The 12134-nt window shown below is 46.0% G+C and overlaps 2 protein-coding genes across 2 annotated transcripts; both read left to right on the forward strand.

The window, feature by feature from the left end:
* Nucleotides 1-1645: 1645 nt before the first annotated feature.
* Nucleotides 1646-5326, forward strand: ndufa2 (NADH:ubiquinone oxidoreductase subunit A2). Its single transcript, XM_014988418.2, has 3 exons — nt 1646-1805; nt 4973-5079; nt 5155-5326. Exons 1-3 carry the CDS (start codon nt 1702-1704, stop codon nt 5244-5246), a joined length of 303 nt encoding a protein of 100 aa, XP_014843904.1. The 5' UTR covers nt 1646-1701; the 3' UTR covers nt 5247-5326.
* A 909-nt stretch (nt 5327-6235) lies between these two features.
* ik (IK cytokine) lies at nt 6236-11269 on the forward strand. Its single transcript, XM_088012429.1, has 19 exons — nt 6236-6421; nt 7447-7513; nt 7588-7680; nt 7769-7828; nt 7924-8091; nt 8181-8295; nt 8369-8439; nt 8515-8561; nt 9253-9416; nt 9495-9603; nt 9668-9707; nt 9777-9934; nt 10011-10091; nt 10182-10269; nt 10376-10433; nt 10508-10596; nt 10670-10778; nt 10857-10891; nt 11088-11269. Exons 1-19 carry the CDS (start codon nt 6412-6414, stop codon nt 11113-11115), a joined length of 1590 nt encoding a protein of 529 aa, XP_087868555.1. The 5' UTR covers nt 6236-6411; the 3' UTR covers nt 11116-11269.
* Nucleotides 11270-12134: the final 865 nt, after the last annotated feature.

Consider the following 12134-nt stretch of genomic DNA (forward strand, 5'->3'; position numbering starts at 1 on the left):
TGTTATACTTCCCAAATATTCAATTCCTACATATTTAGAGGTTATAACATGAAAAAAAAGAATAAATAAAAGTTTAAAGCCACTCGAGTTATAATTTAAATAACACATAACTTGTATTGAGAACCACTGCAATAAATCAATATTTATGAGGAATTTTATTAAGTGGGGTTACTTATTAAAACTTGTTTTTAGTCAGAGCCTTAAGTTTTTGTAAAGGTGTAGCATTATCTGTGATAATGAACCAAACTCATATCTAAACATCATTTGAATCTTAGTTGTACTTCTATGGGTCTCAGCAGGCTGTTTACTGAGAAAAACACTTTTGTTATTCATTGCTACTTACTAGTCATTTTTGATGGTGCAGCTTGAACAAAAAAATTTGAACGACATTTTACTGTAACTTTGCTGGCCCCCCCAAAATTGCTCTTGAAAAATTACCCTGTTTATGGTCCCCTCCAATAATGAGACGGGATCTACGCCCTTGGCTCTGACCTCTGACCTTGGAGCAGGTGCTGACTTTAACCCAAATCACCAGGTTCTTGTCCCATCTCAGGTCCTGGTGTTGCCATGGTCAGTGTTTCCTGGGCGGGTTCTCCGGCAGCCAAACATGCAAGTTCTGGAAAGCGCTGATCCAGAACCGCTCCCTGCTTCCAGAACCACCTGATGCCAGTCAGTGAATCAGCCACCAACTGAGACAGGAAGCAGGGAAGGGCTAAAGCAAGCAGGGCGGGAGGACCAGGGATCAGGGAACATGCAGATCCTGGAGGAGCAGGATCTGCATGTTCCCTGGTCCCTGAGTAGATCCTGCTCCTCCAGGAGCTGCATGTTCTAGTTCTGTTTCCAGACCAGAACCATGCCCAGGAATTAGTCTGGCCCTGCATAACGAGGCGGTTCTGATTTGGTTTTCCGGTCCCACCCCCTGGTGGGCGACTTTTAAACAACACGTTTAACTGATTAGCTTAGGCGGTTACGTGGTCTTTGAAAGCTTTGCCCGATCAGAGAGCCCGGTCTGTCAGCGCGGTTCTGATCCAGATTTGATGGGGTTTTTTTTGTTCAGATGGATCAGATCCGTTTTTCTCTGGATGAAGAAATAAAACCATGATTATCTTCAGCACATATTTCAGATCTTATTTTTATTACTTTCAGTATTTTTCACTGATTTGATATCAGCCATACGTTCTCTCAACTCTGATTCTGGTATTTTGATCTGCTAAATGACTTTTCTGGATAATGACCTGAATATGTTTCTGTTAGATATAAAGCTTTCAAACGATAAAGAGACAGAATCAGAATGTTCTAATTATCATAAAACAGTCATTGACATCACTCCCCCCCCCACATTATTCATAACAAATCCTGAATTTTAACAGCTGTACACTACTTTTTTACTGTGTGATAAAGAACTAGCAGGTGAGCGCCGTCTGGCGGCCAGTTGTTTATCTGTGATCCAACTTTTCAGTGTGCTATCTTTAGTGGCTTAAATATTTTCAATTTAATGTCAGGTATAGCTTTACAGAGTTGGGCAAATTGTAAGTTGATGTTGCAATTTGACATCCTGTGAAACGTTGTGTGTTTATTTGCGCAGCCTGATCCTGTCAGGACAAACTCAGGGAGAAACACCAACATATGTGGAGCCTGTCAGGATTCACCCGGGGCTGAAACAACTCACAGCTCGTCCTTGACAGACGAGAAGAAGCCAAGATGGCGGCCGCCGCAGCGAGAAGCCTGGGCTCCAATTTGGCTAAAAACCTCAGAGAGATTCGCCTCCACCTCTGCCAGAGCTCAGCAGCCAGCCAGGGTGCCAGGTGAGCGGGGAGCCAGGGCGGCCGGGGCCGGGGAGGTACTCCGGTTCATACCAAGGCTAACGGCTGCTGACCGGAGCTAGCTTATGCTAACTGATGCTCACCGAGGCTCACAGGCGGTACCTTCTCCCTCGTTCTGATTATTAATCGCAGTGTTGACCCGGGTTGGTCTCCACCTACCGCATCCTGCAGCCCAGAGACGGGATGAACTGAACAAGAACTTTCCGGGTCCTCTGAACAGCAGATTCCACTGAGGTCCAGTTTATTGGAGGTTCTGTCCCGGTCTGTCAATCCCAGAAGAGTGACCAACTGTTAGTGGGTCAATGGTTCTGCTGATTGGGTCACTGAGCTGAAGAGAACCGGGTCCAGTTCAGAACTACTGCAGCCCCAGAGTCGCACCCTGTGACTGGTTGCAGTCCTCTGCTCACCTGGACCAGGTGTCTCTGTCCTTGTGGTGTGTTTGGGTGTTAATTGGTTTCCTAGGACTCCAACAAAGCAATCGCTGACCATCAGTCTACCTGGTTATCACCTGGTTATTATCTCCAGGTGTTGGTCAAAACATTAGATTATCATGAAAAAGTTTATTTAAATCGGTAATTTTTTTCAAAAAGTAAAATTTATATATTTTGTTTCTCACAACTAATGAAAACTCAGAATTCAGTATCTCAGAAAATTAGACTATTGCGGAAAGGTTAAATACTGAAGACCCCTGATGCTACACTCTAATCAGCTAAACATCTGCAGATCTGACCTGACAGTTGTCTAAAAGATGGCCTTTGACACCTTGCACAAGAGGGCAAGACACAAAGGTCATTGCTACAGAGGCTGGCTGTGCACTGAGCTCTGAGTTCAAACACATTCATAGGGAAGGAAACGATGTGGTAGAAAAAAATTGACAATCAGGATAACAGTACCCTAGAGAGGATTGTGAAACAAAACCCATTTAAGATTCACAAAGAGTGGACTGAAAGCTGGAGTCGGTGCTTCAAGAACCACCAGGCACAGATAGACATAGGTTGCAGCTGTCGCATTCCTGGTGTCAAACCTGAACCAGAGATGGCATCAGAAACATCTCACCTGGGCTGAGGACAAACAGGACTGGACTTCTGCTGAATGGTCCAAGGTTATGTTCTCTGATTAAAGTAAATTTTGCATTTCCTTTGGAAATCACGGTCCCAGAGTCTGGAGGAAGAAAGGAGAGGCCGAATCCATATTGCTTGAGGTCCAGTCAAAGTTTTCACACTCAGTAATGGTTTGGGTGCCATGTCATCTGCTGGTGTTGGTTCACTGTGTTTTCTGAGGTCAAAGGTCAATTCAGCCATCTACCAGGAAGCTTTAGAGATCTTCCTGATGCTCACCAACTTTATGCAGATTTAATTTTCCAGCATGACTTGGCACCTGCACAGAGTGCCAAAGCTACCAGTACCTGGTCTAAGGACCACAGTGCCCCTGTTCTTCATTGGCCAGCAAAGTCTCCTGACCTTAACTCCATAGAAAATCTCTGGCGTATTGTGAAGAGGAAGATGTGTTACTCCAGACCCAACAATTCAGAAGAGCTGAAGGTCACCATCAGGTCAACCTGGGCTCTCATAACACCTGAGCAGTGCCACAGACTGATCAACTCTATTGCTGCAGTAATATGGGCAAAAGGAGCCCCAACGATGTACTGAGTGCTGAACATGCTTATGCTTTTCATGTTGATACTTTCAGTGGGCCAACATTTTATATTGGTCTTAAGTAATATTAAAATTTTCCGAGATACTGAATTTGGAGTTTTCATTAGTTGAGTTTTAATCATCAACATTAAAAGAAAAAAAAAAAACATTTTGTGTTGTGTGTAACATTCGTTACACACAACATCAGTTTGTTGTGTGTAACGAATGAATATAAAATACAAGTTTCACTTTTTGAAAGGAATTACTGATTTAACTTTGTCATGATAATCAAATTTTTCAACCAGCACCTGTAGGTGATAATTACCTAGATCAAATCATTATCTCACCTGGTTATGTAGATATTGTCTTGTATTTACTTGGTTATTACCTAAGAATGAATGAATGATAATAATAACCCATGAGGGAAATTCACATGGTTATTACCATGTGAATTTTTTATTATCTAGTTATTATGTAGTTATTATCTGATTAATACCTGGTTACTTGGTTATCTAGTTATTCTGTAGTTATCAACTGGTCTTTATCTAGAATACTCTGCAGAGGAGAGCCCACTTGTCCTACAGGGACCCACCCTGAAGGATTTATCCTGGATTTATTTGGATGCATGATAACAGGATTTCTGCTATTTGGAGTTGGCGTATATTGGCATATCGATAAATTTGTGATGGACTGATTCGAACTAGTGAACACTTAGACTGACATGCTGTGGGACAGAGACAAAAATTGGATGCGATTCTTTCGCAGGCAAACTTTAGATGCTAAAACTCACTAGCGGCATGGAAAATCTCCTGGAGTTTATCTAAACAAGCCGCTCTTTCCTATCTCCTCCCCCCCTTCTGAATGACAACCATGGAGTCATATGGCAGCACTTAAGGACTCGCTCTGAGATAATACCACCTTATCATAAACTGTTTTTGCATAGGAGAGCAGGCTGCACAAAATTCTTGGTCAAACTGCACACACATCTCATGTTACAGATACATTTCTGTGATGTCACTGCCTTTGCTGGCCATGTCTTCTATGTTGCTACTGTACTATCGTTCCCTTATGTGTTGGTTCTTGCCCCGTCTGTTTATTTGTCTAGTTTATTGCTTTTAGAAATTGTGGAGTACTCTTTATTTAGACCAGTATTATACTTTTTAGATTATTATGCAGAGAAACTCCTATTAGTTTTTCCAGGGAAACTCCTTCTAGCTTATAAATGATAAATTATGGAGTATTTATAATTATCTTGCAACCCAGAAAAGGAATTAGAACAAACTTAGAATTCAGAACAGGAACATTTAGTTTTCTTCTTTTGCTCTTTCCTTTGGTTTGTTATTTTTGTTTGCATTTCCTTCTAATTCATGTAAAGTATTTTGAACTACCTTGTTGCTGAAAATGTGCTAAATAAAATGACCTTACCTTGCATTACTGGTTATTACCTGGTTATCACCTGGCTACAGACCCCCTGGTTGCCATGGCGCCCCTTGATGGTTGTGTTTGGTGTTTCAGGGACTTTGTGGAGCAGAACTATGTGGGCCTGAAGAAGGCCAACCCAGACCTTCCCATTCTGATTCGAGAGTGTTCTGGAGTCCAGGCCCGGCTCTGGGCCCGATATGGTGAGTAGGCGAGGATCTGCGGCGGTCTCACTCTGCTGCATTAAGCTCAACCTGACCTGATGTGTTTGTGCTCAGATTTTGGGAAGGAGAGGAGCGTCTCGGTGGACAACATGTCAGCTGAGCAGGTGGCCGCCACCCTTAAGACTCTGGCCCAGTCCACACATTAAGCCCTGCACCCTCAAAGCCAGCTCGACTTTCTCTATTTTCTCTGTAAATGTGTTGATATGAATAAAGACTCTTGACTCCACAGCTGCGTGTTTACTGGGAGGACTGGGAGGAGTGATCCGGATGGTTCATGTTGAACGGGTCAGAACCAGAACATCTCAGATTCACTCTATGATTTCATAAAATATTTTAAACATAAAAAGCAAATAATTTTACAGCATCTACTTTCTAAGATTGTTTGTTTTACAGAAATAAAATTCTTTCAGATCCTAAGTTTATTCATAAATCACCCAAATAAGGAAAAATGTTGTGTTTTCTCTAAGTCAGATTTTAATCTCTGATTCACAGTTGACCTCCATCTGTGTGAATGAGACCGACAGCTTCACTCCACACTTTATAGATTTTATCCTAAAACTCATCCAGAAATTCATAAGGTAGAACAAGATAGATCCATTTAAACCTGCATCTCAGTTTTTAAGCAGGAAAATTAGGAGATTTTTTGCTTGTTTGTTTGGCACATTGTCCACACAAAAGATCTGAATATGGTTCTGCTTTGCTTTCAGCACAATAAAACATATAATACATAAAGATTATGTACATAAAAAGAGCCAAAAAATACATGTACTTTCTTTGTTTAGTTGCTTTATGTTATGGTTATTGTAGCTGAACGTCAGAGGTCGTTTATTATATAATTGAGAGAACTGAAGCTGCTGCTTCAGTTCTCTCCAGCTGGTCCTGGAGAACCTTCATCAGAAGAGGCTGCAGTGACTTCTCCAGCCTGCAGGGGGCGGTGTTACCCTGCCCAGCCTGACGAGAAGAAAGCCCTAAACTGAAATTTAAAATAAATTAAATTTTTACATAATCAGTGTCAGATCTTAGCCTTTTATTTTCTTTCATTATTTTATTTAGTTTAATCATTTTCATATTTCTAGCTTCTGTGCCCCATTATGCGCTGCTTTAATCCTCCTCCTGGGGTCGCTGTCTGAATGAAACGGCAGGAAGTGACGCCATTGCGCCTCTACACAGCTTCAGACAAACACAACAAACAGTCGCAGAGAAAAACAGCTTCAACCGACAGAGAAACAATTAAACACTGAGACTTATACCGTCCCACAGCCGGGATAAATCTCCTGTCAGCCCGGAGCAGAGGACCAGAAGCCCGCAGAGATGCCTGAGAGTGAGTCTGTTAGCATGCTAACTGTCGGTTAGATAGCGTAGCATCCTGTAAGACTGATATCTAGCTAAAAACAAATCTCTATATAATATAGCAGTATGTCAGTTATGATTATGAATTAAACTCTATAATCCCAGAAACATCTCTGGTTGTTTCAGAATGTGTCCTTTAATTTCAAAAAGACTGTTAGCTCAGACCATCACCAGACTCGGCTCTTCTATCGCCGGTTTGAAGTATTTTTGCTGTTCAGTTTCTCCTCTTCGCTGCTTTTAAGCTCTTTATCTGGAAGATTAAAACTGAGGACTCGTTGATACTATCGGCACAATTCTCATAATTTGTAGAGTAAATTAGACCTGATAAAATCAGATTACAGTGGCTGGTTCCGTGCAGACCAGATGAACCGGATTTCTGATCATGATGTGGAACCTCCAGATGTTGTCCAGATGTTTCCTCATCGGTCTGGCTTTAGGTCTGGCACCCAGGACCCGGCTGAGGCGGCCCGGGTTCCTTCTGGAGACTCCAGGAATTTTTCCTTCTCTTTGTGAAACGTGAGAGAATGTAATGGAGGTTGATAAGCTGAGCGCCTCCGCTACAAGAAATAATGGTGCAAATATTTACCCTACATGATTTTTTTTGCACATTTTACAAGCACAATGTATTTTATTTAGGTTTTACTCAGATTTTATGTAACAAACCAACACCAGGCAGCAGAAACAAGGCTTGCATTTTCTTTTAAATAAAAACCTCAAATGTGGGGCAAATACTTGTATTCACATTTACTCAAAAATATACACTGATAAAACATTTGAAAGTCATGGATCATTTTCCATCATTTTTCTGAGGGAAAATTCTGACCTCACCTGTCTTCTGCTATGTAGAGCTAGCAGACGCCTCAGTCAAAGGTTAAAGGTTTGTCCTGGGACTGGGGGTCGTGTTTGTTCCTCAGCTTCAGCTTCCCGTTATTTGGAGGTAAATGTGTAGCGCCCCCTGCTGTCCGCCTGCTGCCTAACATATTGTCTGTGTTGCAGCTGAGAGCTACTCCAACCCTCTGGCCCCCGAGGGCCACGAAGTGGATGACCACCGCTCTGCCGCGCAGTGAGTGCTGCTCACATACACACTGCAACACACATCGTCACTGCTCCTGCTGAACTCTGTGTGTGTGTCCTCAGGTCCAAACTGACCAACGATGACTTCAGGAAGTTGCTGATGACACCTCGGGCTACGCCTGCCTCGGCTCCACCCACTAAGTCCAGACATCATGAGTGAGTTGGCTCAGAAACCAGGCAGAGGTCAAAGGTAGACTGTTTCTGCTGCACCCCTGCTGACAGGAGCCGTGTGTTTATTTCCCAGAATGCCGAGGGACTACAACGAGGACGAGGACCCCGCGGCCAGGAGGAGGAAGAAGAAGAGGTCAGAGGTCACGTTCCGGGCGGGTCAGAGTCGGTCCATCTGTCCTCAGCCATCCTCAGCTGTCCCCTGTGTGTCCCCTGTCTGTCCCCCTGCAGCTATTACGCCAAGCTGCGGCAGCAGGAGATGGAGCGGGAGAGAGAGCTGGCTGAGAAGTACCGGGACCGAGCCCGAGAGCGCCGCGACGGCGTCAACAAGGACTACGAGGAGACCGAGCTCATCAGCACCACGGCCAACTACCGGGCCGTCGGACCCACTGCCGAGGCGTGAGTACTGCTGCTGCTCCTGATCCAGGTCCAGGTTCAGGTTCTGGTTCTGGTCTCTACATGTAAACCCGGCGTCTCATGTGATCCAGGGACAAGTCTGCAGCAGAGAAGCGCCGGCAGCTGATCCAGGAGTCCAAGTTCTTGGGTGGTGACATGGAGCACACTCACTTGGTGAAAGGTCTGGACTTCGCTCTGCTGCAGAAGGTCAGGCTGGATCTAAAGGGTCAGGGGTCAGGGAGGGTCTGGTGGGTCGGCTCTGAATGTGTGTGTCTTCCAGGTGAGAGCTGAGATCACCAGCAAAGAGAAAGAGGAGGAGGATATGATGGAGAAGGTCCAGAAGGAGACCAAGTAAGACCAGCGAGTCCTGCACGGCTAGAGCGGGTCAGAACCGGTTCTGATTTGCTCTGCTCTGTGTTTGAACAGGAAGGACGTAGAGCCAGAGGAGAAGATCGAGTTCAAGACTCGACTGGGTGAGTCCCCGGTACCAAGGACATGTTCAGAGTTCATCCCAGGAGTCCAACTGATGCTAGGCGACCCAGTTGCTGGGAGCAGTCAAAACCGTTGCTAGGTGGTCAACCCTGTTGCTAGGGGGGGTCAAACCCGTGGCTATGTGGTTGACCTTGTTGCTAGATGTAGACCTGTAAACCTTCCAGAGACTGTGATTGGTTGTTTGTCTTGTGTAATGGCAGTTGGTAACAGTTTTATGCAGCATTGGCGCCTCCTGCTGGTGAGGTCCAGATGTCTCAGTTAACTCTGTCCTGGTAGCTGTGACTTCCTGAGGCTCAGATGACGTAGCAGGTCAGATCTTGGCTCTGATTGGCTGAAACATGAAACAAAGTAAAACAATAAACCCAATGCTCCGCCCCTCTACTCCAACTGGGTAGAGGGACCTCTTTACTCAAACTGAAGCTCCGCTCCTTTACTGTTAAAATCAGCAGCAGCTGTGAAGGCCTGACATGCTGCAGGAATCAGGGAAAATTCAGAGAGAAATCGTTCTGTAGTTGTAAGAGTTTTTTTCCCCAAATGGTGCTGTTAGCACCATGTAGTTCACAGTAGTTGCCTTTAGCCTCATGCTAAAAGCAGCTGTTGTTAGCGTCATGCTAAAAGTAGCTACCGTAAGCCTCATGTCCATCCTGAAGCCGTTGTCCTGGGCATCCCCAGGCAGGAACATCTACCGCGTGGCGTTCCGGTCGGGCGTCCAGGAGAGGAATGAGCTGTTCCTGCCCGGCAGGATGGCTTACGTGGTCGACCTGGACGACGAGTTTACCGACACCGACATCCCCACCACCCTGATCCGCAGCAAGGCCGACTGCCCAAGCATGGAGGTCAGACACGTCCCCATGGAAACACTGCTGTCCCTCTGTCTCCCTCTGTGTCCTCACGCTGTCCTCTTGCTGTCCCAGGCTCAGACGACTCTCACCACCAACGACATCGTGATCTCCAAGCTGACCCAGATCCTGTCCTATCTGAGACAGGGGACACGCCACAAGAAGATGAAGAAGAAGGATAAAGGTTGGACTCACTTGCAACCTGTGTCCCCTGGACTCGTCCTCATCCTAACGTGTCTCTGTTTCAGGTAAACTGGACGACAAGCGAGCTCCTGAAGCTGATCTCAGGTAGGTTGTCCTCCGCCGTCTCTGTCCCCACGCCCGGCTGTCCGAGTAACGCCTCCACTCCTCTTTCAGCATCTTTGACGACATCGGGGACTACATCCCGTCTGCCACGTCTAAACCCAAAGACAAAGAGCGCCACCGGGGACGAGACGAGGACAGCAAGAGCAGAAGACACGCCTACTTTGAGAAACCGCGCGTAGACGAACACCCACTGATGGATGTAGACACGGGTAGGTGTCCCACACTCTGACCCGGACTGACCAGCTGATGGGTAACCTGTCCATCTGTCTGTTCCCCGTCCTCCAGGTCCTGGGTCGATCAAAGACCAGATCAAGATGATCAATGAGAAGTTTGGAACAGCAGCCAACCAGTGGCAGAACCAGGAACCATATCCTTCTTTACTGTTATTTCCTGTCTGACCTTGATCCGGTTCTGAACGGTACCATGAGTCCAGTTGTCAGCCTTAACTGGTGTTTACTGGTTCCCAGAGGAGGGACTCCAGCAAGGAGCAGCTGGGAGATTTCTTTGGAGGATCCAACTCCTACGCAGAGTGTTACCCGGCAACGTGAGACACACACACACACACAGACACTCTCGCACACATGCTTACCCAGGTGTGTCCTGACCTGAGGACCAGCCGCTGTCCCCTCTGATCAGGTGTGTCTCCACAGGATGGACGACCTGGCAGTGGACAGCGATGAGGAGGTGGACTATAGCAAGATGGACCAGGTAGGTGGTTCTCCCAGCATGCCTTGCTGCTGGCGTCATGGGGTCAGAGGTGATGGTCTGTGGTTCTGTTCCAGGGGAACAAGAAGGGTCCGCTGGGCCGCTGGGACTTCGACACCCAGGAGGAGTACTCTGATTACATGAACAACAAGGAGGCACTGCCCAAGTACGCCGGCTGTTCCCTCAACGCTGACTGGCAGGTGCCAGGCTGCTGCTGACGCTGACATTTGTCCCCACAGGGCCGCCTTCCAGTACGGCATCAAGATGTCTGAAGGCAGGAAGACACGTCGATTCAAGGAGACCAATGAGAAGGCGGAGCTGGACCGCCAATGGAAGAAGATCAGCGCGGTGAGTCTGATGAAGGCTAGCGACTGGCTGAAGCTCCTCCCCTCTGCTTTGGAAGCTAAACTCTCTGTTCTGATGCAGATCATCGAGAAGAGGAAGAAGATGGAGGCTGATGGGTAACTTCTTCCTGTTTACTGCTTCCTGTTTGCTTCTTGTTTACTGATACCTGTTGATGCATTCCCATTTTCAACTTCCTGTTTTCCACTTTTTGTTTCCTCCTTCCTGCTTTACACTTCCTGCTTCCTCCTTCCTGTTTTCCACTTCCTGTTTGGTGGTTATCGTCTATAAAACATGATCCGGTTGTTTTTCCAGCGTCGATGTCAAGAGACCAAAGTACTGAAGACCTGCTGAGGTTCTGCTTTCTGACCCGTACCGACCTGTTGCTAGGAACTTTAAACAGTCTGTTGTCAAGGAAACAAGATTTATCCTGATTATTGTATCTGTTGTTATTGATCAGTTGTTGTGATTTCCCAATAAAAAACCATCAGATCCCAGTTTGTCTCACTGGTTTGATGTTCTGGATCTTCCAGGCTTCTGTAGTAGGAGATTGGGATGAGGGATGGACTGAGGAAGGTTCTGCTTCTGGTTCTGGTCTCCAGCGATCCTGAGGCGAGTCCACTCTGGGCCGGTCAGCAGAACTTGGATTCTCTTTCTAAGGTTGTGGAGGTCCAATAGAACCATTTTCAACCAGTTCTCTGATGGTTCTGGGCTGGTTCTGAATGAAGTGTAGTGCCTGATGCCTTCAAGGGGCTGCGCTGCTCTGAGCTTAAAGTTCTGGTTCCGTTGAACAAACTGGATCAAAGTTCACAGAAAGTTTTTTTATTTAGCCTTTAAATAATACGCAACTGTTTGAGTTCTGATACGGGCTGGTCTCAGGAGGTTCGGATTCTGAGCTTGTTAGCACAACAAGGTTCTGTTCATTCATGACTGAATATGGATCTGGGCGGTATCCGTATTCAGATATATAGATTGTTATGGTCTGACTCTAGAACCATAAATAAAGGGAAGCAGTCCATGGGGTAACTTCAAATTAGATTTAACAAAAATCATGACTGGCTGAAGAAAAGAGGGCAAGGAGAGGGACAAAGGGGAGAGAGCGACAAAAAGAGAGAAAATGGGCAGTTTGAGCGAGAGACAAACGTGCATCTTAAGCTGGATCTCAAGTTCTGGAGACACTGGTGAGCTGCCACCATTTCCAATCAGGAGCTCTGAAGCAGAAGTTAGAGCAGTGGTGCCCAAACAGGGTCCTGGAAGTCCGGCATCCTGCATGTTTTAGTTCTCTCCCCGGTGGTAGTAACAACCTTCTCAGCATGTCAGTGTTCTTCTTAGGCCTTCTAATGACTCATCATTTGATGCAGG

Source organism: Poecilia mexicana, unplaced genomic scaffold (genome assembly GCF_051168715.1).
Source record: "Poecilia mexicana isolate PSO_F unplaced genomic scaffold, ASM5116871v1 scaffold_14, whole genome shotgun sequence".
Taxonomy (NCBI): Eukaryota; Metazoa; Chordata; class Actinopteri; order Cyprinodontiformes; family Poeciliidae; genus Poecilia; species Poecilia mexicana.

Excerpts from the sequence above, each read along its gene's own strand:
- ik (XM_088012429.1), top strand. Across the intron at positions 7,514-7,587 it reads GACCACCGCTCTGCCGCGCA|GTCCAAACTGACCAACGATG; the intron begins GTGAGTGCTGCT and ends GTGTGTCCTCAG. Across the intron at positions 8,296-8,368 it reads ACTTCGCTCTGCTGCAGAAG|GTGAGAGCTGAGATCACCAG; the intron begins GTCAGGCTGGAT and ends TGTGTCTTCCAG.
- ndufa2 (XM_014988418.2), top strand. The coding sequence starts at position 1,702 with ATGGCGGCCGCCGCAGCGAGAAGCCTGGGCTCCAATTTGGCTAAAAAC. Across the intron at positions 1,806-4,972 it reads GCAGCCAGCCAGGGTGCCAG|GGACTTTGTGGAGCAGAACT; the intron begins GTGAGCGGGGAG and ends TTGGTGTTTCAG. Across the intron at positions 5,080-5,154 it reads CCGGCTCTGGGCCCGATATG|ATTTTGGGAAGGAGAGGAGC; the intron begins GTGAGTAGGCGA and ends GTTTGTGCTCAG.